The following is a 25,812-nucleotide window of genomic DNA, read 5'->3' on the forward strand; positions in this document are numbered from 1 at the left end:
TACTTTATGGAAAACCATAAACAATCACCTTGCATAAAATATACCCTGAGTTTTTTGTCGTACACTTTGGTTTATCCTCTCCCTTTAATAACTAGCAACCGGCACGTTTAGTTTTTTTTGCAATAAAATGACATTTTACAGCTTGTGTTTTTGAATTACAAAGCCTCCACCTTTTCTCATCATCTAATATTTTTGGTCGGTTGCAAAAGGTGCTTGTAACTTGCCACTGAAAAACACCGCAACAGCAACAACAACAGCCTTTTATCGTTGTCCTCATCACGGCCAATGCAATATATATTTTTTTTCATCTATTCGTTAATACGATGGCGTTTTCGCTTCTTTTATTTTGTATATTTGTGGTCTGTCTTGGTTTCAGTTGGTCTACTATTTATGGATAATTTATGGAAGACTCCTTGACTGTGTGTTGTTTAGTATGATGATCAGTTGTGGTGGTGGTGTTGTTGTTGTTATTGTTGTGGGGTCGTATGAATATGTCATGACCTGTTTGTGTGTATTTTTTTCTAATATTGTAGGGAAATTTCTTTAATTTTTCAGCAGAAGTCTTTAATTTGTAATAAATTAACGTTGTTTTTTTTTTCTTTGGGAAATTCCTAATCGGTTCTTAAAGTAATATGTACTAATATATTACAAAAAAGTACCAGCTGTGTATTTTCTATATCCTTTGAATTCTAGAGTAATTTCTTCAATTAAATTTTTCGCTGGAAACAATGTAATTCAGAGAAAATGCATTGAGTTTTGGTAAACCTATGTTTGTAAGATATAAGGCGCAGATCCACGGGGGAAAGGAAACTTAACCCACGCCTCCAAAGCCGAAAATTTTTCATGCAAAATACAAAAATAAGGGAAATGGATAATGCGTGCGTTAGTTAGTTAATTAGTTAGTTAGTTAGTTAGTTAGTTAGTTAGTTAGTTAGTTAGTTAGTTAGTTAGTTAGTTAGTTAGTTAGTTAGTTAGTTAGTTAAGAAAGAGACTCACTTTGGAAATTATCAGTCCTGAATCTCAGCTGGGAATCAAACTACGACCTTCGCACTGACAGCGATATGATATTTCCATGTTTTCCATACTCAACTGAAAAACTTCCATTCAATCATGAACGCTTTATGGCATTCCACACTGGGAAACATATGATTTCGATTTCGAAAAAAAGTGAGAAAATATCAATCATGACGTTGGTTTACATGGTAGTAAATGTCGAGAGTTTTACGTGAGTACCTGACATGATGACCTACCCCGCGGTGGTGTTTTTCATACACCGGGTAGACTTGATAACGGTTTACCATCGCCCCTGAATCCTTTAATGAAGAACTTAGGTGGCAATTTGTGTTTGCTGAAGTTCTAGAGCTATATAATCTCTGACTATTGGATGGCCTCTGTTGATTCGGCAACAGCTCCAAGAGACGTAACCGATGGTCCGAAGTACGAATCCATCAAATAAGCCGAGGACTTTGTTCTTACTCACAGGGACACACTGCGATAATTCTGAAATGAACAGAATATACTCTGAACATATCTAGGCAAGAAAGGAAAATTCAATGCAATGTATATAACTATATATACAACCCTTCACACATCTCATTCATACGACATATTCATGAAAAACATACGAATTAATACCAACTCATTTCCAACGCATAGTCCCACAGTCACTCCTCTGTGGAGTATCTGTTGTTTCGGCAACTGCACCGAACTTATCCCGAAATGTTGACTGTACCTTACATCAGTCATTTAAGCGCCACTTACTCTTCCCGCGAATTTCGGTTTAAATCACAGCCACTACGTGGATCCCGAAGGAATCTCGACCAACTGATCATCCAGGACAAAGTCCTGCGGGCAACTGGTCGTAGTACTAGATTATGCGGTGCTCTGGTCTGACCCCTTTTCAATCTTTGCAAGGACTAAGCCAGACTGTAGACTGTAACAAATTTTTTAGTACCGGCCAGACTAGAGGATTGCAATGTCACCAAGGTGAAGGCTTCACCAAGGTAACATGCCCCCGGGGGGAATGGGAATGGTAGTTTGAACCAGTCTGTAGCCGTGAGAAATCTCAGGATTTCATTCAGCCGAAACCCAGACATCTCACCAAGGTTGGACATGAAGTAGCTTTCTCTTAACAGCTAGAACATTCCTTTTGCTTGCCTTTCCTTGCAGGAGCCCAAGGCGATTTGTATATATGCCAGTGTCCTTTTATTATTGCTACTAACCTCCATAATAACTTGGCCCCTTTACACGTGTACAGATTATTCCACTTATTTTCATACTTCTGAAGATACTGCTCTTGCTAAAACCTAGAAGAGTTGCTACTGTAACGGCGTTGGTGATATAAAGAACAGGTCCAGTTCTGGAAAGATCATCTGCCTGTTCATTTCCATCATAGTACCTATGAGCAGGGGCCCAAAACAAAGGGTAATGTCAGACGGGCGACTCATTTAACTAAATATACTTTCCATAATATCAAACATGATATTTTTGTTTCTTTCACACAAAAGAAAAATATTTCTAATTTTTTCTTGCAATCATACGCCTTCTTTTGTCTTAGAGTCTTTCAAAGGATAAAACACACACTCACGCTCTTGCTTAAACCACTTAAGACAATCCGCTTAAAATTTCCTTTCAGTGGAATTTTCTCTTAAAATCCCCACGTATTAGAAAATTTCTAAATTTTTCTATTTCCCCAAAAATCCACCAATATTATGCCTAACCTTGTGTAAAAATACACATTTTGCATATTTATTGCTATATAATAACATAATTTAATAATCTACAAAAATTTTCCTTTACTTCAAAAATAAACCAACTTTATTTAAGGACAAACATTTTAAGCCTTAATGTCAACACACGTTGATAATGACAACAACAAACATAAGCCAGACAAATTGAATTGATTATTAAGAATACATTTATATTTTTGTTCACAGCAACAATAATAAAAAAAAATAATAATAATAAACATGGAAATATGTATGAGAGCACGTGCCATTCTCTTATGAAAGCAACAAATATTGAAAAGAAAAAAAATGTAAACATCTTAAAAAAACCTGCTCTCCATAAACATAATAATAAAAGCAAATACTGCGTAGTCATCTAAGAAAAAAAAACAAATTAACAAGTACACACTGAAAAAGTCTTGAATAATAACAAATTTTATAGGAAACAACAACAACAATTAAATAAATATAAACAAACTTAAAAATATGAAATTTAAAAAAAAAATATCATAAAAAAGCCTACAACAATGAAAATATGGCGAGTATAGATAGAGAATGAGTATTTTAAGATGAAAACAATAACAAGCAAAACAATAACAAACACTTGATATTGAGACTGAGAAACAAAACAAAAAAAAATAGCGGCTAATTAAAACATATGTATACTACTCGCACACACGCACTCACACAACTGTCTTTTCTTTACGCACTTTTATTTGGTTTCAAATTAAACATGACGCATTTAAAAAATGGCGCCTACTGCTACTCTCCCCAACACTCTCACTTAAAAGTACTGTTATGCTTATAGTTGTTGTTATTATTATATTATTTAAATTGTTATTACGCTGATCTTGTTATTATTTACTTTAAATTTATGGATTTTTTACCGGAGCTTTTTCGCTCTTTAGTTGTTTTTGTTGTTATTTTACCCGCCAATTTTTTTAATAAATTGCTTACAAATTAACGGAAATTTTGTAGTTTGCTTTTACGCATAAAACTGCTAATTCTACAAATAATAATAAAATGTTTTCACTTTTTTTCATTAATTTAAAAACAAAATTCAACTTTGAAAACACACGGAAGGTGAGCTAGACCTTAATATGAGAAGTTTTGCTTAGATATTATAATATATTTTTTATAAAAAAAAAACAAAACTGGTATTGAAATTTCATTATAAACCAGGTCACCAGACAAACACTACTAGCTTGGCTCAGGTGACTAAATTAATTTATTTGTGAAAATGTCGAAAAAAACATAAACAATTTAGCACCTATTTGTTTACAAAAACGCAAATAAAAATATTTTACTTTTTTTGTATAATATTCGTGCCAAAAACTTAGAGAAATGTTAAACCAAAAGATGACTAGTTAAAATAAATGAATGAAGAATAAACTAAATTAAGTAAAATAAATAACACAAAATTTACAAAAATATTTTCAACATGAATCAGGGTTATTTAGTATGAGAAATATGTTTTAAAATAAACTGTTAACAAATGATTACAAAATCCAGGTAAATAAAGCTGTTTAATGAGCAAAATTCAAGAATATTATTTAACAAAACCTGTTGCTAAGTAAAATGCAAGAACTTCATTAACCACATCGTGGAAGTAATTACCACGCGCGAAAGTATAGGCTTTCAAAGATGCCTTTCCCTTGTTATATCATATCAAATATGGGTTAGGATTCAATTTCTCAAAAACCTATGCAAGTAATATTGGAGAACTACTTTAAAACTAGGGTCAGAACAATTATCTAATTTCCTATTGGAACTCTCTTCGGCAAAGAGCTTTCTTGCACTCTTAATTTCAGACACATGTATACTTACACATGTATAAGTAACCAGTAAGAGAACTTATTTTTTACTCTCTGCCGATGTATATATTAGAATCATATTAAAAAAAATAATATTTTTGATAACGACCACTCATTACCAAGTAATGTATGAAATAACTACATTAACTCCAACATCATTTACCAAAATTTTAAAATATTTTAGTGTGTTATAACTATGTTTTATTACATGATCTTAATGTGATCTAAATTTAATTCATAACTCGGCTAAAGTTCAATTTGAGCATGGTTACTTACTAACTGACAACTACAACATCAACAGTAGCCACATCTAACATCGTCTATTGCTGCCAAAAAAAAAAATAAATAAATTTAATATACTAAAGAAAATCCTTAAAGTGATCTTCAACATTTTTATTGAACACGCACAATTTTATACTTCAATTATAGTTTTCTGCTAAAAACTAGTTACAATTTTGTCTTAATCGAACTCAAATTATCTTTCAACTTTTGGTCTTTCTAAAATCTTTTTAAAATCTATGTTTTCTCCAATTGAGGATCTACGTAGAGTCCAAAAATAGCTTCAGTTATAGATGTCATTATAGTCAAAATTAAGCCTTAAAACCAAGTACTTTTATACATTGCTTTTATACTATTTCTCTCTCTCTCTCTCTTTAGCATTGCTTGCAGATTTAGACTATATTATCAAATTTCAGATTAGTCGTACAGCTTTTTATAATTCAAAATATTACAAAGTTTAATAAAAATATTTTCTCTAAAGCTTTTACCAAAAAGAATCGTGTCTTAGGAATTAACACAATTCCTACAGAAAAAATCGCTTAATTAATAATTCTAACATGTTTTTTTCACATCTTTTAACAAATAAGAGTTCTATACGTTTTATAACTTCTCTATAAAATTAAATTTTACGATCAGTCAGTTCTGGCTAAGGTTATGAGGAAGCAGTTTTATTTTTTTTCAACCATAAAATTTTATGATATTTAAGCTTTGACTAAGGCATATTTAAATATTTTATTTATTAATTAATATTTATATAAAAAAATGAAAAAGAAATAAAACAACTTTACACACATACACTATAATTTTTATAGAAATTTATGATAAATATATAAAAAATTATAAAGCCACAAATCGGGGAACATTACTAGAAGCGAAAAATAACAAAAAAAAAAAAACTTCAAGAAATATTGAAAAAAATCAATCAAAATGTCAGAAAAGCCATGAAAACATGTAATGGTTTCCATAGTTAAGGCTCAATACCACCTTGGTTAGAAAAAAAAAGAAAAATAAAATAGAAATGAGGAAAACCAAACCAACAATATTTTCTTGCTTTTATTATTATTTTTTTTTGTAACATTTCTATCGATTGAACGATTTTCATGCCAAAAGTGGCTAATTTCTGCACAGCATGCGAAAATTACCAACGGTCACTTTATAAACATATAAACAACACAAAGAAATAGAAGAAGAAAAAACCACAACAATAATATTATTACAATCATCATCGTCATTATCATCATCATCTTGTTCGTCTTGATGTAAAACCTATAAGATGATGCAGCAGTCACAACAACAGCAACAACAACATCATTATCAAACAGCTGAATAATATACAACATCTATATCTTTCACTTAAAATCAGCATCAAATAGCAATAACAACAACAACAATAGCAACAGTAATGAAACCGAATTATACATAAAATAGAGAAAAGATACGTACGAGTCCCATATACATAAAAAGCCAGGAAAACAACAAAAAAACAAATCGTATATAACAGTTTCTATTATTATTGTTGTAGTTCATTTTATTGAAGCTGTTGTTGTTCTTGTTGGTTTTCTTAAATTTTATGCACTTTAAAGTTTTGTTGTTGTTGTTGCTGTTGTTGTTGTTTCTTTAGATTTTTGTGGTCATAATTTTTGCTTTCAACACTTTTGCCAAACACTAAATATAACAAGAGATTTAGAAAAAAGATATAAACATTGTGTACTCCGATTTCAATGGAATCATAAAGTTAACATCTATTTTTAATGGGGGGACGCCAACAACAACAACAACACAACTATAACATTAGTAGCAGCAGCCACATCCAACATCATCTTTTGCTGCATTTGCTGCTACACAAATTTAATAAAAACTTTCAATATTGACTGCCAAAAAAAATTAAATTTAATACTCTTGTTCAGATCCTTAAAGGCAGGAATCATTTGTCATTTTCAGCCATTTTGTAGACCTAGCTTGGCTTAAATCATAGATTCTTTAGCAGTCCATACGTAGCTTCTATCGTGGGTTTGTTATATTCCAAATTTAGCTTCAATTATAGATATTTTTGTAGTTCAATTTTAACTCCAAATATAGAGCTTTATACCTAAGTAGATCTGTTGTTAATATAAATTCAGCTTTAATCGTAAAATTTACTTTAGTGCCAATTTAACTTTAATTATAGGTCTCTTAAAATGACTCCAAATATCGGTGCTTTTAGATAAAACTATCAAAAGTTCCATTAAAACTTTAATCGGTTAACTTTCTATAGATTAATTCAAGCTATAATCGAAAGTCTTTTTGTAGTCCAAATTTAAGCTCCAATTTCTAGCATCTTCGACACATTTATTCTAAAATTGTCCTTTTACCTAAAGCACATTTTTGCTTTTAGTCGGGTATCTTTTTATGAATCTAATTAAAATTTAGATTAAATTTAAGATCTCGTGTTTGTATTAGAAGTTGTTCTTTAGTCATTAAACTATGAATTCTTATGGACCATTTTCTTAAAGAATTTCGGCTCAAAGTTTAGGTCTCGTTATAGACCACATATAGCGTTCATTATAGTTCTCTTTATAATCAAAGTTTCTCGTTAAACACAAATTCAGCATTAATTGTGTATTTCTAAAGTTCCAATTAAACTTGAATCTTGGACCTCTTTGTAATCCAAAAAAACTTTAATAGTTCAAGTAATTGGTGTCTACTTCTTGGCCAAATTTATAGCTTTCAATAACTATGGTTTCAAAGATCTCCAAAGCGTTATCACTTTAAATTTTCTTGTTTACCAAATTGAGGAAATCACGTTGCAATTCCCATGCTATACAACAAAAGCAGCAGCAGCAGCGAAATAAACAGTTTCGACGAAAAAAGAAAAAAACTATATATAAAAATAATACTACAATAAAATACAACAAACTAGTAAAAAAATGGGGAAAATTATATATAAAGTTAGTTAGTTGAATGGACAGACGTACAAAATAATAAAAATGCTCCTCTTACCAAACAAACGCGAAAATGTTTATATCGCATTTCAATCACGCGGTTTTAAACAACAACAGCACGATAATGTGCGCACGTCAATTTGCTACAATAGTAAGTTGCTTGCAATAGTCAACAATAGAGCGAGTGCAAGCGCATCTTACACATTTTCCTCTCACAGCATCAGCCTATAACTTTACTTGGCCACACTAACCAATTGACCAAAAATGAATTGAAGTTTAACTGGGACTATGTAATATAACTACATTTAAAGATTAAGTGAGACTGTATAAAGTTTATAATTAAAGCTTTAATGGTACTCTATTAAAAGCTTTAATTAAAGCTAAACTAAGATTATACAAACACCTAGAACTAAAGCACATTTCAATTATTAAGCTTACGATTGAACTAAATAAAAGCTTCGATAAAATCTATAGCAAAAAAAAAAACTTTATTAGGTCTTAATAAGAAGCAAAAACTATAGTTTAACTTTGCAAATTACGTTCGTTTTTAGACACATGTACGATTAAAGCTTAATTTTGCAAAGCCTTCATAAAAGCTTAATAGAAATGGCGAAAATGCTATTGATATCAGTACGACTAAAACTTTATAGAAAACTTTGATCAAGCATAAGAAAAGTTTATTATTTTGGACTTAATAATAAGCAAAGACAAAATATTAACTTTGAAAATCACGTTTGTTCTTAGACATGTACGATTAAAGCTTTATTTTGACTAGAATAAAAGCTTAGTTAAAACTATAACTACGAAGTCTTTCATAAAAGCTTAATAGAAACGACGAAAATTCTGATGTTATAAACTCGACTAAAACTATTACAGAAAACTTTGATCAAGCTATGACAAAAACATATTGAAACTTAAGCAAAACCTTTAAAAAAGCTTAATAGATACAACGTAAATGCTATTGGCAAAAGCTAACTGTATAGAAGCCTATGATCAAAACAAAATATGAAATAAACAGATGTTTATGCGACAAAATCTATCACTAAAGCTACATTAAAAACTTTCCATAAAGCTCAATGGGAAAAGCTTAATATAAACTAAGTAAAAAGTTACGACTTAACTATAACGTTGCAAATCACAATCGTCTATTGTGGTCAATTGGTTTTCGTATGACGTTAAAAATAACGACAACTTACCAAACAACCGTAATGACGTTGATCTTGATAATAATGATCTTTGAAGGAAGATGTTCATAATGATGTTGTTGAAGCGGCTGCTGTAGCTGGTATAAGTGTTTATGTTTTCTATGCTGTTGAATCGTATGTAGAATCATTAGATTGATGATATTTATGGTTTAACAAAACTCATATAATACATTGGAACAGCAACAGCAGCAGCAACAGAAAAATTAATATCAAAACAATACGATATTAAACGTACAACAACAAAACAAAATATCATATAGTATGTTTTCGCTATAAAGTAGCTTTAAACAGCAGCCTAACGGTTTTTATAGTAATCAAAATGGTCGCATTTCTAAGACCAAATAATAATAACAGAAGTTTTTAAAGCAGAAATCAAAATCTATTGACTAATCGAAATGAAAGAAAATGAAGTCTAATTGTCTTCAAAGCTTTTAGGAGAAACTTTTAGTTAAAAACAATACATGAACTTTAAGCTTTTATATTGCAATGTATGTTTATGCAAAAAAGCTCAATAACATTTCCAAAAGATATTCTTAAAAAACTATTTTAATATACTTTTATGCGGACATGAAAAAAGCTCGACATTTTCAAGAAGATCCCGAAAATAATTTTTTTTATTTAACTATTTTTATACTTTTTCCAGTTTTCCTAAAAGCTTTTAGTTGAAGATGATCAATTTAATATTTCGAAAATAACATTTAGTGCACTAGAGCTTTCTGCTTACCAATTAAGCTTTCTAACAGATAATTGTATAAATTTGTTTTAGTTCTTCTATAAATTGACTCTTTTACATTTCTTATATTTCATATTAAAACTTTTATAGTTTAACTTACTAATAGCCGTTTGTAAAAGTTTTTTTTTTAACAAGAAAACGAATTTATGTTAATTATTTATTATACATTTAAATTATTTTCCAGGAAAATGCCATAACAACAGCTAAAAATCGGTCAGATAACAAAGCTTTAATTAGATGAAACTTCACAGAAACCATAAGCATTATTAGTGAAAAACAACAACAAAAAATTTTAATTCTTAATAAATACAACAGACATTAAGTTAAATTTAATTGCCAACTAACGCCTTGATACACTATTTCAACATTTTCCACATTAACGGTTTTAAATTTAATCTTAAAGCTTTATAAAATGAAGAAAAACAAAAAAAATGTCTGCCATAACAGAAGAACGAAAAAAAAGTAGGAAAAACCATTTGAAATTTGTGATCATGGCCTTTAGCTGTGTATTACAGTTGTATTTTATTTCATTGTATTTATGTTGTGGTAATTTAAAGGAGTTGGCTTTTAAGCATGTTTAAACATGCACACAAAATCATAACTTAAGTTTTTTTTGTCTTTCTTTCTTTGTGGCTTTTAAGCTCCTGTAGCGGTTGCAGCTGAAAGAAAGAAAAATTTGGTAGCAAAATCATAAAATTTTATGGTCAACTAGTAGTGAAAGATCGTCTCATACTCGTATATATTTTCTTTTGTTGTTCTGTCGGTCGGTTGGTGATTTTTGTCTTCTATTTTTTTTCTTTTAGCCTTAAGTTAAGTTATTTTTATATTGTAAAGCAAAGAGTACTGAGATTATTTAAACATAAACATAAATTTTGTTCAAGTTTAAATGCTGAAAATACTGTTAAATGAAATAAAGAAATTGAGCTTTTTTTTCCTCGATACGTAGAGATATTTTACATTATTCAGGGACATTTTTAAAGTGTTTAAGTGAATTTATGGTCAATTGTTGAGAGTTTGTGTTGGAATAAATGGTTTGAGTAAAAAAGGAGTTTCTTATTTTATCTCTAATATATTAGGAGTTCAGAATAAAGTCCTGCAAAAGTGGGCTGCGATATAAATATAGCTTATAGCTTATATAGGAATCTTTAAAGTCTTTTAGACGAAGCTTACCAAAAGTTACAGTAAGCTGTACTAAAATTTCTATAATTCCTACTGCTTAATAAGAACTTCATTTAGATGTAAAATTAGATCTGAATTAGAACACTTAAGATTAAAGCTCTAATAGTTCGGTGATGACTAGAACGTACAATTAAAGCTTAAATCGAACTGAATGGGTACCATTCAATTAAAGCTTAATTATGACTTAACAAGGACCTATAGATGGATCATAATAAAGACTATAGAATCTGTAAGATTGTAAGTTAAATAGTTTGGTAAAAAAAACCTATTACTAAAGCTTAAACGAAGTTAATGATTAAAGCTTTACTAAGGTTGCATATAGACATACAATTGGAGCTTAAATCGAACTGAGTAAGAATCTACAATTAGAGCTTAATTAAGAGTATATAAGGACCTACAGTTGGATCTTAGTAATTATTTTAGAAAGATCAATATAAAAGCTTAAATAGTTCGGTATAAAAACCTATAGCTAGAGCTTAAACCAGGTAAATGATTAAAGCTAAACTATGACTGTATTCAGACATACAATTAAAGCTTAATTATGACTATATAAGAACCTGTAGATGAATGATAACAAGGACTATAGAAAGTTTAAGATTTTAACTGAAATAGTTCGGTATAAAAACCTATGACTAAAGCTTAAACGGGGCGAATGATTGAAGCTTAACTAAGACTTCATACAGACATATAAGAGACCAATCATTTTAGCTTAATAAGAAGAGAATAAAAAACTGCTATTGAAGCTTCACTAGAAATACAAGATTATGGTTAAAGCTTTTGCAAGACCGAGGATTACATATTAATGTAACTACAATCAAAGCTTAATTGGAATTGTATAAACGAAATGCTTTAAACTAAACCAGTATTTAAGCCTTAGATTAAAGCTTTTCTAAGTCAATAAAGCTTTAGCAAAAAATATCTTTAAATTTTAACTTAAACATTCCATCAAAAGTCTCTTTGTATTATTTTCTAAACATAAAATTGGCGTCAAATGACAATATAAAAGCTTACAAAGAGACCAGACTTCTAATAGCAATAGAATGCATAGCACAACACAAAATAACTCAAACCAAAAATCCTTCGTAATTCACAACACTAACTTCATTAAATCAGGGTGCATGCCACAATGCGTTTTATATTTTTTTTCAAAAACGTCTGCAGGGTTACAATATCATGGCGCGTCAGTTAAATCACAGTTGTTTCATTCCTTTTTCTTAGCAGTAGCAGTTTGCTTTCCTTAAAGCAGTATAATAAAAGGATAATCAAAATAAGGAATAAATTTAAGTAAAGTGTAAATTTATGTGAATGTATTAAATTAAAAAGAACAAAAAAACTGCATATGAAATAAAAAAGAAATGAAAGATATTGTTGATTTCAGGCAAAAAGGGAAAAAAGGTTATTTCAAGGTTAAGGAGTAGAAAAATGCTAGTTTAAAGAAATTTATTTAAAATGGCTGAAATTTGAATTAAATTCTTCTGAGTCCATGCAAATTGCCACAAATCCTTAAATAGTCCGACTTAAACATTGTAAAATGCACCGTTAGTTAGTATATATCACACATTTCTTATGAAATTAGAAATAAATATATTTATTTGATGATTAAATTTGATTTTATTAATCAGTTAAACTCATTATAAAATAACTCAAACCACAATAATATAAATAAAAAAAAAACAATAAATTCTTAAGAATTCTTTAACTTATTTATGCCAGTGTCATAGTTTTATTACGTTTACCAATATGAAATGGGAAAGTTTGTTGGACATCTTAATCTTCTAAAAGCTTTGGTTTTCCTTGAACTGAAAGATATGCAATGATGTTTAAATTTGAGATTATTAGAACTTAACTTTGTCTTTTTGGTTTATTGCTGCTTTCTGTACAAATTAATTCTTGTTTCTCATTTACAATCTGATCATTTTTTAAACTTAAAATTCTAAGCTTTTGAAAAGCTTTAACATTAAAGATTCTTTTAATAACAAGTTGAAAGCTTTGCCTCTCTTCTATTATTGATAAAAGTCTTATAAAAGCTTTTAAAGTTTTAGTTACCTTTGTTTTAATGGCAATTAATGTAAACAATTTAAAGTGCAAATGTTTTAAAGTAAATTTTAATCAATCTGATTCCTGTTAAACAAAGCTTTATATGAAGTTAGCAATTTAAAGGCTTAATATGAAAAGCTTTAGTTTGTCTAAGCATTTTGATGTTTTTAACACTTTTGCAAAGACCTATAAAATAAAATGTAATTAATCTAAACCCTTTTTAGGCTAAAACTTTATTTAAAGTTGATAAATACTAAAAGCGATATTTTAAAAGCTTTTTCTTTTAAAATATCGCTTAACAACTTTTCTCTTCTATTATTAAAATTAAAAACACTTTCAATGTTTATGATATTTCTGTTTTAAATTAAGTTAATGCAAAAGTTTTTGAAGTAAAATTATATTAATCTGAACAGAACAGACTCAGGCTAAAGCTTTATTCCAATTGGAAAATTCTTAAAACAACATTCCTTTCCAAACACTGTAAAGTAGCTTAAGTTGTAAATTTAATTTTGTGATTAGAATTTAGTTTTAAAAAGCTTTTGTTAAGTAATTCTCTTAGTTTTAAAAGCTTTAACTGTTGCCTTTAGAGTACTTAATATTTCTAAATTAATGAAAAAAGCTTTTGTAATTTAACTTTCATTGTTTGCAGCTTATGTAACTGCAAGCTTTAATATCTCAAAAGCTTAACTCTTACTCTAAAAATATTACAAGTTTTGCAAATATCTTAAGCTTTTTAAAGCTTTCCTTTTCATTTCAATTTCATTAGAATTCCATACAAATTAAAAATTGTGTCATTATTTACCCTAAATTTTGCTAAAAAATGGGTTAAATGCTTTAAAAACTCAAACAAAAAGTAAATAAAAAATGACGTACATTCCCATAAAGCTACTTAATACGCCTACCCAGCCTTAAATAAACATAAAATACAAAACACATTAAACAAAAAACCCACAAAAGAATTTCAAAAAAATCTACAAAAAAAAGAAAAAAAAACCGAACATTCAATAGAATAGATTAATGTATGAGAACATAACAAAAACAACAAAATTCCATACAAAAAAATTAAATAAATGAAATAAAGTGATTGTTTAACTGTGTAACGTCATAGTCGAACAAAACGAAAAGAACCAAACAGCCAACCAAGCAACCCCTACAACAACACAATAAAGAATAAATCCGAGGGGCCAAGACAGAGGAAGCAGAGAAAAAAATCTGACTCAAAATAAAAATGAGGCCGAAACACCGGCCATACATAGCAACCAATAACGTTTTGCGGCTGGTTTTTGCAAAAAAAAAAATGTGAAAAAAGCGATAATAATACAATTTATTTTATTTATTTATTTTTGCAAATGTTTGTACAATATGAGTCAAATTTGTTAAGCAAGGTCAGTTAGAAGTAAAAAAAAAAAAGAATAAAATAGTACCGGTATTATGGAAAAAGTACTAATTTAAAAGGGATTTTTTATATATATAATTATTAAGTAAAGTTAATAATAATCTGTAATTGAAGTAGAGCAATTTCTAAGAAAATTTTATTAAAAACAAATTTTCCTATGAACAATAAATTTTATAAAAATCAAATTAATTTTTTTTTACATTGAATGAAAACTATTATTTTTTCACATTTTTTTATAAAAAAAAAATAAATAATTTCCAATTGTCGGCATTTTTTCTTTTGAAATAATTATTTGCGTGTCAATACAAAAGACTTGTTCGTTACATGGTTTCAGGGTTGCATGGTGAACAATACAACAAAAAAACAAAATCAGTCACAAAGTCTAGTTGTTTTAAATGAAAATCAAATTAAATATTAAATGGAATGTTGCAACAACAACAGTTTTAAAACAATTTTATTTACAATGTTTTTTTTTTCTGTTATTGTGTACAAAAAAAAAAATGCTTTTGACATGTAACAAAACTTCCGGTTTTTAAGGTTGTTCAAATTTAAAAAAATATTGAAAAAAATAAAAATATGTTTAAATTCATAAATTTTTATAAAATAACCTAAAAACCCCACCCTTTTTTAAATTTAGTCATAAATTTATGCTTAGCTAAAACTCTAGTACTTGCTCGCAAAACTATTTGTACATTTTTCTTAATTATTTATTTTAATAATTCAAACATTTCTTTAAATAGTTTTTTCTACGTTGCTGTTGTTGTTCTGGTTGTTATTTTGTTCTTATTTAATTCATTTTGACGTCTCTTTGTTTAGTTGACATATTGTTCAAATTCTTTAGTTATTGGTTGCTGGTTTGATAAGTGACATATGTAGTTGTTTTGAAATTACAAAAAAAAACCGACACTTTATTTTCAAGGTTAAATATTTAATTGCAAAATAATTTTTAGAAGAAAATAACATCAACTCATAATGAGAAAATAAGGGAAGTAAAAGCAAAGCGAATTGTTAATACCCTACATTTATGCTTTCGATAAATAATAATTTAATTCTTTATTATGACCCGATATGTTGAACAAGACAAGACTATAGACTAGACTATAAACTAGATTATAGACAAGGCTATAGAATAGACTATAGACTAGACTATAGACTAGACTATAGACTAGACTATAGACTAGACTATAGACTAGACTATAGACTAGACTATAGACTAGACTATAGACTAGACTAAAGACTAGACTATAGACTAAACTAAAGACTAGACAGCCTAGACTAAAGACTAGACTACAGACTAGACTATAGACTAGACTATAGATTAGATTATAGACTAGACTATAGACTAGACTATACACTAGACTATACACTGGAGTATAGACTAGACTATAGACCAGACTATAGACTAGACTATAGACTAGACTATAATCTAGACTATAGACTAGACTATAGACTAGACTATAGACTAGACGATAGGCTAGACTATAGACTAAATTATAGACTAAACTATAGTCTAAACTATAGACTAGACCATAGACTAGACCATAGACTAGACTATAGACTAGACTTAAGACTAGACCATACACTAGACTAGACTATAGACTAGATTATAGACTAGACTATAGACTAGATTATAGACTAGACTATAGACTAGACTATAGACTAGACTATAGACTAGACTATAGACTAGACTATAGACTAGACTATAGACTAGACTATAGACTAGACTATAGACTAGACTATAGACTAGACTATAGACTAGACTATAGACTAGACTATAGACTAGACTATAGACTAGACTATAGACTAGGCTATAGACTACACTATAGACTAGACTATATACTAGACTATAGACATCCTTTTAAACATCCTTTTAAGCATTAGGTCTACTCGAAGAGTATATAAAACTTAATTTTGAAACAACTTAATGTAGGGTACAAAATTTATTAAATAATTTTTTTAAACAAAAATATTAAATAATTTTCTTTAAAATAATAAAAATTATGCAATTTTTTCTATTTTAATTTGTATTAAATATTAAACTTTTTTTTCTTCTTATCTTTTCTCTTTATAGTTCACGTAAACGTCCGCCATCATATGCACATGACAGCATAAATGGCGACAACTACGATGAGGAAGAAATGAATGAAAATAATGCTGCCATGATTTTGGTCACACTCTCATTATCTCCAAAGTCACCGAAAAATGGAGGTAGGTTAAGAAAATATTTATTATTTAAGTTTTTGCTTTTGAAACTTTATCTGTGAGAATATTGGATTAAGCTTCTCTCTAAAGACTATAGAAAGTGAGAATAAATAAACTCATTCATTAGATCTAATATGATCGAATAGTTAAAAGAAAATTAACTAGTTCTTCTAAGTATATTTTTTATTTATTTAACTCATTTTCAGATAAATGGCTGGGTTCTAGTCCCGGCAGTTCATCCGCCTCCTGGAGTTCAGGTTCATCGTCGCCGCCTTTAAGCGATGATGGCCACAATATGGGTGTCATAACAAATAATGATTCAGCCAGTGCCCGTATACGCACCACATCAGTGTCAACCTCCGATGAAGGTATCGTTGTTGACTTTAAAGAAGATGCACCACGTAAAAAGAGGGTGAGTATGAGAAGAATCATTTTTGATGCACTTATACATTTATTTTTATTAAGTATTTATGAAAAACACAATGTAAATCATTTGATAAATTATATATAAAAGGGATCGGCTGTTAAAAGCAACAGGGAGCGAGAAAAGAAAAGACATGAAGGAAAAATTACAAAAATTTTGTATTTTTAAAAGTTTTTTAGCTTTAAACAAGAAGTATTTTGTTTGCATTTCGTTAAGCTCTCTTTGAGCAGATCACTGCTATATACACGCAGAAAATCTTTAGGAAATTAAGAAATACTTTTTGATTGAAATGTAGTTTGCTTTTTGCAGTTTATTTTTATTATAAACCCCACAATTTTAAATGCTTCTCAAATGTGCATCTTTCTAAAAGTTTTTTTATTTTATAACAAATGCGTAAAATTCAAATAAATTTCTTGTCTTAAATAATTGGTGCATTTAATTTTGAGTAAATACTTTGTGTGTAAATTGTGTAAATTTGATTTTGATTTCATTTAATTCATTTAGTATTAAAGAACCACGTTTGTTTGTCTATATTTCTAGAGCATCAAAAGAGACCAGGCCATGAATTTTATTTGATATTTTTCTTAAAAATAAAATTATCAAAAAACATTATTTTGTTCTTTTTTTTTTTTTTTGATAAATTGTTTTTGAGAAATTAAGGTGAAGGCTAATAATGATGTGAAAAAACTTGTAAAATTTAGTTATTTGAGCAATAAATAAGAACCAGAACATAAATTTAAAAGATTACATAAAATACATTGTAATTATTTTGTAATAGAAAACATGTATTTTTTCAAAAGAACTTAATTAACGTAATAATAGCTTATTTTCTATAAAATTATTTGTAATTACCTTCTACATTAAAACACCTATAAACTAACATTGGATTTTTTAAAATTCAATATAGTTTTCCCGATTTATTTTAGGTTAAAAATGCCCAAAAAATTCATCTTTTTTTCTCCATATAAAGATCTTTCATTTAACACTTTGTTTGAGGAAAAAAATATTCCCAAACGGATGAAGTTTTTCACGCTATAGAAATGCCGGTTTTTGTAGTAGAGACCTAAGTCAAATGTCGTATGTTAGGTAATGCCACGCAGTATAAATTTAATATTTTTATTGAATTTATGCAAAAGAAAAAATTATAAAATTTTAAGGCAAAAGTTTACGTAAAGAAATAGTTTTTAATAAAAAAGTTTGATTTTTAGGGCTCTTAAAATTTGTTGTGTTTGTAGGATTTTGTTGATCAATGCTTATATATATTCTCAATTTCAAGATCTTTAATTCGACACTTTGTTTGAGAAAATCCGATATTGTTTGCCAATGTTTTTATATGTTGTAAAAAAGCTTTATTTTTTCTAATCATTTTCAAATGGGTGAAGTTTCTCACGCTGTAAATATGGAAACCTATGCAGTAGAGACCTATGGCATGTGTGTTATTGTAGGTGGTAACAAGCAGTATAAATCTCTTATTTTTTATATTTTTTTCAAAAGAAAAAATTGTAAAATTTTACAAGCAAAAAGTTTACTTAAAGAAAATTAGTTTTTAAAGGAAAAATTTTTACGTTTCAGTCTATAATTCTCTAATTGAGATTTGCATATTATTTAGATGAAACAGGTGGAAGAACTGTTCGTTTATCAAACATTATATTGGATTTATTTTCTTCTTAAATATCCAGCGTTTCAGTATTACATTTTTAATTGTTCAGAACACTTTTAAAGCCAAAAAGTTAATTTTTCAAGTCTATTTCAAATTTGTTGTGATTGAAAGAATTTTGTTTATCAATGCTTATATTTATTCTCTATTTTAAGATCTTTCATTTAAGACATTGTTTGTGTAAATCCGACATTGTTAGCCAAAGTTTTTATACGTTGAAAAAAAGCTTTATTTTCTCAATAATTCCCAAATGGATGAAGTTAGAAATGGAGCCTTAGAAATGGAAGCCTATGAGGTAGAAACCTAAGATATATGTGTTATAATAGGTAGGGCCAAGCAGTATAATTCGTAAAATTTAACGTAATTTGAATATGTGTTATAATAGGTAGATATATGTGTTATAATAGGTAGGGCCAAGCAGTATAATTCGTAAAATTTAACGTAATTTGAATTGTATTTGAAATTGTTTAGATTTATTTAAAAATATTTTTTCTTTTAATCAAATTTGATGCTTATTTTTAAAAGTTTTATAAAAGTTTTTTTCAAAATTTTCTCTACTACGCCCTTAATCATCAATCATTCTTTCTTTCTTTAAGAGTATATTTTATTCTTTAAAAATATGTTCAATGTTTGGTTTCGATTTTTTTTCAAAATTTATTGTAATTAAAAAACAATATTATAAATAAAACGATTGCTTAACAAATGTTTAAATTTGTAAATAAATAAACAATTAAAAGTGTTGAAATTTGAGTTGCTTTTTCAAAAAAAGCCCTTTAAACATTTTTGATTAAAAACTCGTCATTTATAATTAAAATTGTTGTTGTTGTTGTACATAAATTATTAAGTAAATAAGTAAGAAAACAAAAATTTTGTAAAAATTTACACAAGCACTTACATACATACATATATTATTAAGTAAATTAGGGTGTACCCTTTTAAAAAGTTATTCGGAATATATACCTAAAGAACTCTAAATGAAGTTGTTCGGATTTTGAATCTAAAATACATCAAATTGTCGGAACAAACATGATACTTAACATCTATTTACTTTATTACAATTTTCACAAGTCCAATAATTTTTCCTTAACCACCTAAAGCTCTATGGCTTACCCTTTTCTAAATTCTTTATTTTTTTCTTCTTTTCTTCTTTTTTATAATAATTTATTTATTAATTTTGCTGTAATAAATATTTATATTTAGTTTTTATGTTTATAAGTAAGTATGTGTAAGTATGTGTGTATGTCTTTATTGTAATCGTGTAGGTGTTAAATCAACAAACAAAAATGTAAAAACCTTGAAAATACATTTGTTTTATTCGACTCACTTCTAATGCTAAAGCTTCTTCTCTACTCATACCGCTACAGCAATGAAAAACCTTGAGTTTTGATTAGATTTCTTAACATTTCAATAAAATATCTTGTAAACAAATTCACTATAACAATATCAACAAAAAAAGCTTAAAGCTTTACTATTATTGTGAATGATATGGCAATAATCTTAAAGAAAATTGTGATTAAATGGACATTTTTTCGAAAAAAATCTAAACATTTGGTTTTTCTAAAATTAAAAAAAATATTTTATAGTTGAATAAAAGCTTTTGCAAGCTTTTATTTTAATGCTTTTGTTTTAATAAAATTTTGTAAAATTTTCAGATTAAAAGCTTCAAAAGCAAAAAAATAATAAGAAATTTTCCATAAAAATCAGAACTACCAAATACTAAAACAATGCTGTTATTTGAAAGCTTTCTGATCTTTTCTATCTACTTTTTAGACAGCATTTGAATAGAAGTATGGTACCAGTACATCTCACAACTTGCTATAAAATTGGACTAATTTATTCAATAGAATTCCGTTTCTTATTAAAAAATATGAACCTTCTATTGTTCGATTTGTTTGAAATTGTTAATAAGACCTTTTTCACGATTGTTACTAAATAATTTACTTAGATTTCGCTTTCAAGCATTTTACATATTAACACCTTTTTTTGGGTGTGTTTTACAACCCGGTAATTTTGTTCACGGAACTAGTCATTTTATCTTTGTACTTAAATGACCTTCGATTTTCGAGCTTCTTAAAGAGTGAAGTTTTTTTCAAAGTAGCAATTGTCCCTTATGGAAATGACAAAGAAATAGTGTAGTAACTAGTCCAAAGTAGTCAATGAATGGGGTAAAGCATTACAATGATATGTTTTCTAGCGTTATCTCAGTTTACTCAAAAACTTCCTTAAACATTACTAGATTATATGTTTTAATACTTTAAGACATTTTATTGCCTCCCAGTAATGAGTACATTATCGAGTCTTTTAAATGTTTCATTAATCAATTCGGCCTAAGAGGTCATTTTAATAAAATTAAACTGTCATGAACGTTAGCAGCCAAAAATAAACATTTGGTTATAAAATTAAAATCAGAAAACATAAAGTATATACCCTATAGATTACTAAAGAACAATAAAGTGTTTAGTCCATTACTAGTTAACCTGTGGAGCATATAAGTAACAGTTACTTTAAAATTAAAATTAAATATTTATAATTTGTTGCCACTTAAGTTTTTAACACAGTTTTGTTTAAGAAAGTCTTTACTGCCACCATCAAAACTAAAGGGTTATAGAAAGGAAACGTGTTTGTGTAAAAAGTTTTCCAAAAACAATATTTGATAATAATTTCGTAAGCACGTGAGTTAAATTGATTAAAAACCAGTACACAAAATACATATATATGTGTGTATGTACTATTACCCCCAATATAAAATATGTTTTGATAAAAAGTCTACAATATGAAAAGAAAAAACTAAAAATTAATTTTATAAATTGAAATTTAAGCATAAGAATACATTAAATTTTATGAACAATACAAAACATAATGAAAAAAATCATTTGAGGTTTACAATTCTGTTTCGAATTAGTAAAATGTTTTTGAATGTTTTGAATAACATTTTCAAAAATAAATACAAATAAATAAAATAATATTTCAAGAATTAGAAGTTCAGTTGAGCTCAACTTTGACATACCATAAAAGCTCTTGTATTAAATACTTTTCGGTTAATAAATATTAGTTTAAAAGCTCAACTCTTATTCTTGAAATATGATAAATTTATTACAAATCCTATAAATAATTAAAAAGTTGTATATATTTGAAATTTATACCTTTTTTCCTATTTCTCTAAAATTTCCTCTAGAATTTGGTAAGCTTTTTTTTGTAAAATTTTTCCATAAAATGTTTATAATGATCTATCAAATGTTATAGTAATACTTAAAATCGGAGGTCTTACTCCAATGTTATTTAATATCCAAGTGCAAAAATTATTTTAACTAATTAATGCGAAAAGATTTTATTTTCTAAACTCTTTAGAATTTATTGTGATTGAATGATTTAGTTAATAAATTTGATATTTGTTGTATATTTCAAGATCTTTCATTTGAGACTTTTTTTGAGGAAATCCCTCATGGTTTGCTTAAGTTTTTATACGTTGAAAAAAAGAACTTTATTTTTTCATTAATTCTCAAATGGATAAAGTTTCCAGTGCTGTAAAAATGCAGGCTTTTGTAGTAGAGGCCTAAGTCGTATGTCGTATGCTAGGTAATTACCAGAAGTGCAAATTTCATATTTTTTGGAATTTATACAAAGGAAAAAATGTACAAATTTTAAAGGCAAAGTTTATATTTAAAAAAAAACTTTAGTTTTTAAAAGAAAAACGTCTGCATTTAAACCTGTAACTCTCTTTTTGAAGTTTTTGTTAAAATTTCTTAAAATATAGTTGAAGAACTTCTAAGTCTATCTAACGTATTTTTAATATTATAATAATCCATTTATCTAGCGTTTCATTATCACATGATGAATAGAATTTTCTTAATTAATTAGTGTCAACAAGTCTCATATTCAAGTCTCTTTAAAATTTGTTATAACTAAAAGATTTTGTTAATCAATGGTTATGTTTATTCCCTATTTCAAGACCTTTCATATGACACTTTGTTTGTTAAAATCCGATATTATTTGCCAAAGTTTTGTTTTATTCTAAATTTCGTAAAATTTTTTCTAACATTATCAAATGGTTCATGTTTCCAACGCTATAGAAATGGAATCCTATGCCGCAGAGACCTTAGTTATATGTGGTATGATAGCTGTTGCCAAGCAGTATAAATTTTATAGTTTTTTTGAAATTTTTTTTAAGAAAAAATAACGCAATATTTTAAAATTAAAACTTTACTTAAAAATTTAAATTTTTGTATTTAAAGGAAAAAGTCTACATTTCAGTCTATAGCTCTCTAATTGAGCTTTGTAAAAGTTTTGTTGTTATAACAAAATTTCAGGAATCTAAAATTATCTAAAATATGGAAATTATAATCAATTTATCTAGCACTTTATTATCATGATTTAGATTCTTTCTGCTATTTCTCTAATTTTTATTGCCTCTAGACTTTTATTCATCAAATTTGACAAGTAATTTAAATTATTACAAATTTTTTACTTTAAAAATTATACATTTTTTTTAATCAAAAACATTAATGTTAATAAATATAATAAAAAGTGTTGTTTAATTTTTATTATTTTTTAAATACAATAAAAATTCCATTTAAATTCTGGCATGTATTTTCCAATTAATAAGAGTGAATACAAGTAATTGCTTTGACTCCTCTATCATTACTATGAAATCTATCTTTAATTCTCTCATTTTTTTTGTTGTTGCAAATAATTACTAACAATTAGTGTTTATAATATTAAGCTTTTTTCCTCATTGTGCAACAAAACAATGTGAGATCACAAGCCGCTTATTTTTCCTTTAATGATGTTTGCAAAAAAAAAAAAATAACAACAAAAACAATGCCATAGTTTTTTTTACACGGAATCATTACAAATGTTAGATTAATGTTTGATTTTATTTATTATTATTTTTTTCAAATATAGGAAGATGTAAAAAACAAACAACTACTATTACTATTAAAAAAAAATGTATATATATGAATAAAAGTGAAGTCATGTTTATGAGTTTTTATCTGATCTGAGGCGTGTCATACATTGACAATTACAAATTAACAAGATTTATGAGACTTATGAAATAACAAAAAAAGAAAAAAGAAACACTAAAGACAGGAGACTTATAGAGGATTAAATATAGAGCAATTTTCTTGCTTATATTTTATAAAAAACAAAAAACTATTATTTTCCAGGTGAGGTAATCTGTGGTAAATAGCAATTGTTATGCAACATTTTTTTACACAATTTCTTGGGCGTTATTTAGCCAAAAATGAAAGCTGTATTAGAAAATTATAATAATTAATTCAAATGAAAAATTGTTTTAATATTTTGTAATATATTTTGTTCAGTAGCTAAAAAAGTGTTTGCAGTAGGTGTTTTTGAGTTTTCAAACTAAAAATTTCAATAAGGTTGGTCAACCATACATATTTAATATATTTGTGTTGTATTACTTAGTTGTAAGGTATTTATGGAGTTTTTAGCATTAGGTTAGAAAATATTTGAAAGTTTTTGCAAAAAAATTTTTTTCATTAATAGCTTTTATGTTGTATAAGCTTATCGAACTATTATGCATGAATTTTTTATTAATGGAAATTTTAAAAGGAAATTTTTTATTTTTCTGACTAATTGACCACTCAAACGTATAGTTTAAATCCCTATACGACGTGTACAACTGATACAATACATTTTTATGTATAATATTGTATAATTCTAGTTCAGTCTTATTTCAGATCTGATTCAGGTCCGTTCTAGTTAAGTCCTATTTCAGTTCTATTTCAGTTTAAGTTCAGTTCTAATTGAGTTTTAGTTCAGTTCTAGTTCAGTTCTAGTTCAGTTCTAGTTCAGTTCTAGTTCAGTTCTAGTTCAATTCTAGTTCAGTTCTAGTTCAGTTCTAGTTCTGGTTCAGTTCTAATTCAGTTCTAGTTCAGTTCTAGTTCAGTTCTAGTTCAGTTCTAGTTCAGTTCTAGTTCAGTTCTAGTTCAGTTCTAGTTCAGTTCTAGTTCAGTTCTAGTTCAATTCTAGTTCAGTTCTAGTTCAGTTCTAGTTCAGTTCTAGGTTAGTTCTAGTTCAGTTTTAATTCAGTTCTAGCTCAGTTCTAGTTTAGTTCTTTTTAAGCTGTAGTTCAGTTTTACTCAAGCTGTAGTTCAGTTTATTCACTTGAACTACAGACGTATTATTAATATGGAATAATTTATGATCATCAGCAGGTCTTCTGATTAAATTGATTAATTTAAACCATAAATAATGCTTAAAATGCAAACAAACATGTTGACATAACTAACATTAAAAACAAACTTAAATAAATATAGAAAATTTAATATTTTATTTAAGGTCATGTAATGAAAATAAAATAACAACAAGATAATTTAAAACACTCCCATTTTAAAGACAAAATAAATTGCTATAAAAATTAAAATACACATTTTAAAGAAGTAAAATCTAAAACCACAAAAAATAATTCATGGTCATTAAAAAGTACATTTATATGTGTAAACTGAAATATATTTATATGTTTATATATTATATATTTAAAAAAATATATATTAAAATTTCTTAACCGCAAATATCTTAAAGTCATTCTAATTTATTTTTTTTTGTATAAAACAACAATAATTCTAATAATACCTATAAACATGAAAAGAAAATTATTTTGTTGTTATTCATTTGTTAAATTTAGTTTTAAGATATTCAACAAACTAACGCTGCAGTTTATTTTGTAAAATGAACGCGCCAATATGGCTGGCAAATGGTTAACGGTAAATATTTATTATGTATATGTAGACTGGTACACTAACATACCAATACTGTGATATATTAATATGTACATATACGTATTTCTTTATCTCATTTAATGTTATGCATTATTTTGGCAAATGTTAATAAAAAATTAAATTAACAAAATTTTCGCTGCTATAGCATTTCTTTCACTTTATAATATATTGTTATTTGGCATGAGTATATAAAATAGTGTGTCTAATTGATAACAATATTTTATGAAAATTCTCTGTAATATTTTCGTATTTTTTATAAATAATCTTTAAAACTGAACTCATTAAACAATTACTTTTTGTTGGAAAATCTCGTTGAAATTATTTACAAAAAATATATCAAACAATCTTGCCGGCTAATTATGTAATTAAATAACAATAACTACAGTTGTAAAGTTTATAAAGCAGACTTCAAGACTTTACTGACTTCAGTTTTTACTGAAATAAGACATTAGAGCTTATTCACTTCAAAACCTTTGTGTTCGTAGCTTAACTTCAC

General features: G+C 27.3%; 1 protein-coding gene across 1 annotated transcript in view; it reads left to right on the forward strand.

Moving 5' to 3' along the window:
• LOC111685738 (zinc finger protein 395) overlaps nt 1-25,812 on the forward strand; it is a 357,927-nt gene that overhangs the window by 229,079 nt on the left and 103,036 nt on the right. Inside the window, exons 3-4 of the mRNA XM_046949763.1 lie at nt 16,362-16,498; nt 16,699-16,904. Of these exons, the coding sequence (XP_046805719.1) occupies nt 16,362-16,498; nt 16,699-16,904 (343 nt within the window). The remainder of the gene's footprint in view (nt 1-16,361; nt 16,499-16,698; nt 16,905-25,812) is intronic.

The sequence above is a fragment of the Lucilia cuprina genome, chromosome 4, assembly GCF_022045245.1.
Source record: "Lucilia cuprina isolate Lc7/37 chromosome 4, ASM2204524v1, whole genome shotgun sequence".
Lineage (NCBI taxonomy): Eukaryota > Metazoa > Arthropoda > Insecta > Diptera > Calliphoridae > Lucilia > Lucilia cuprina.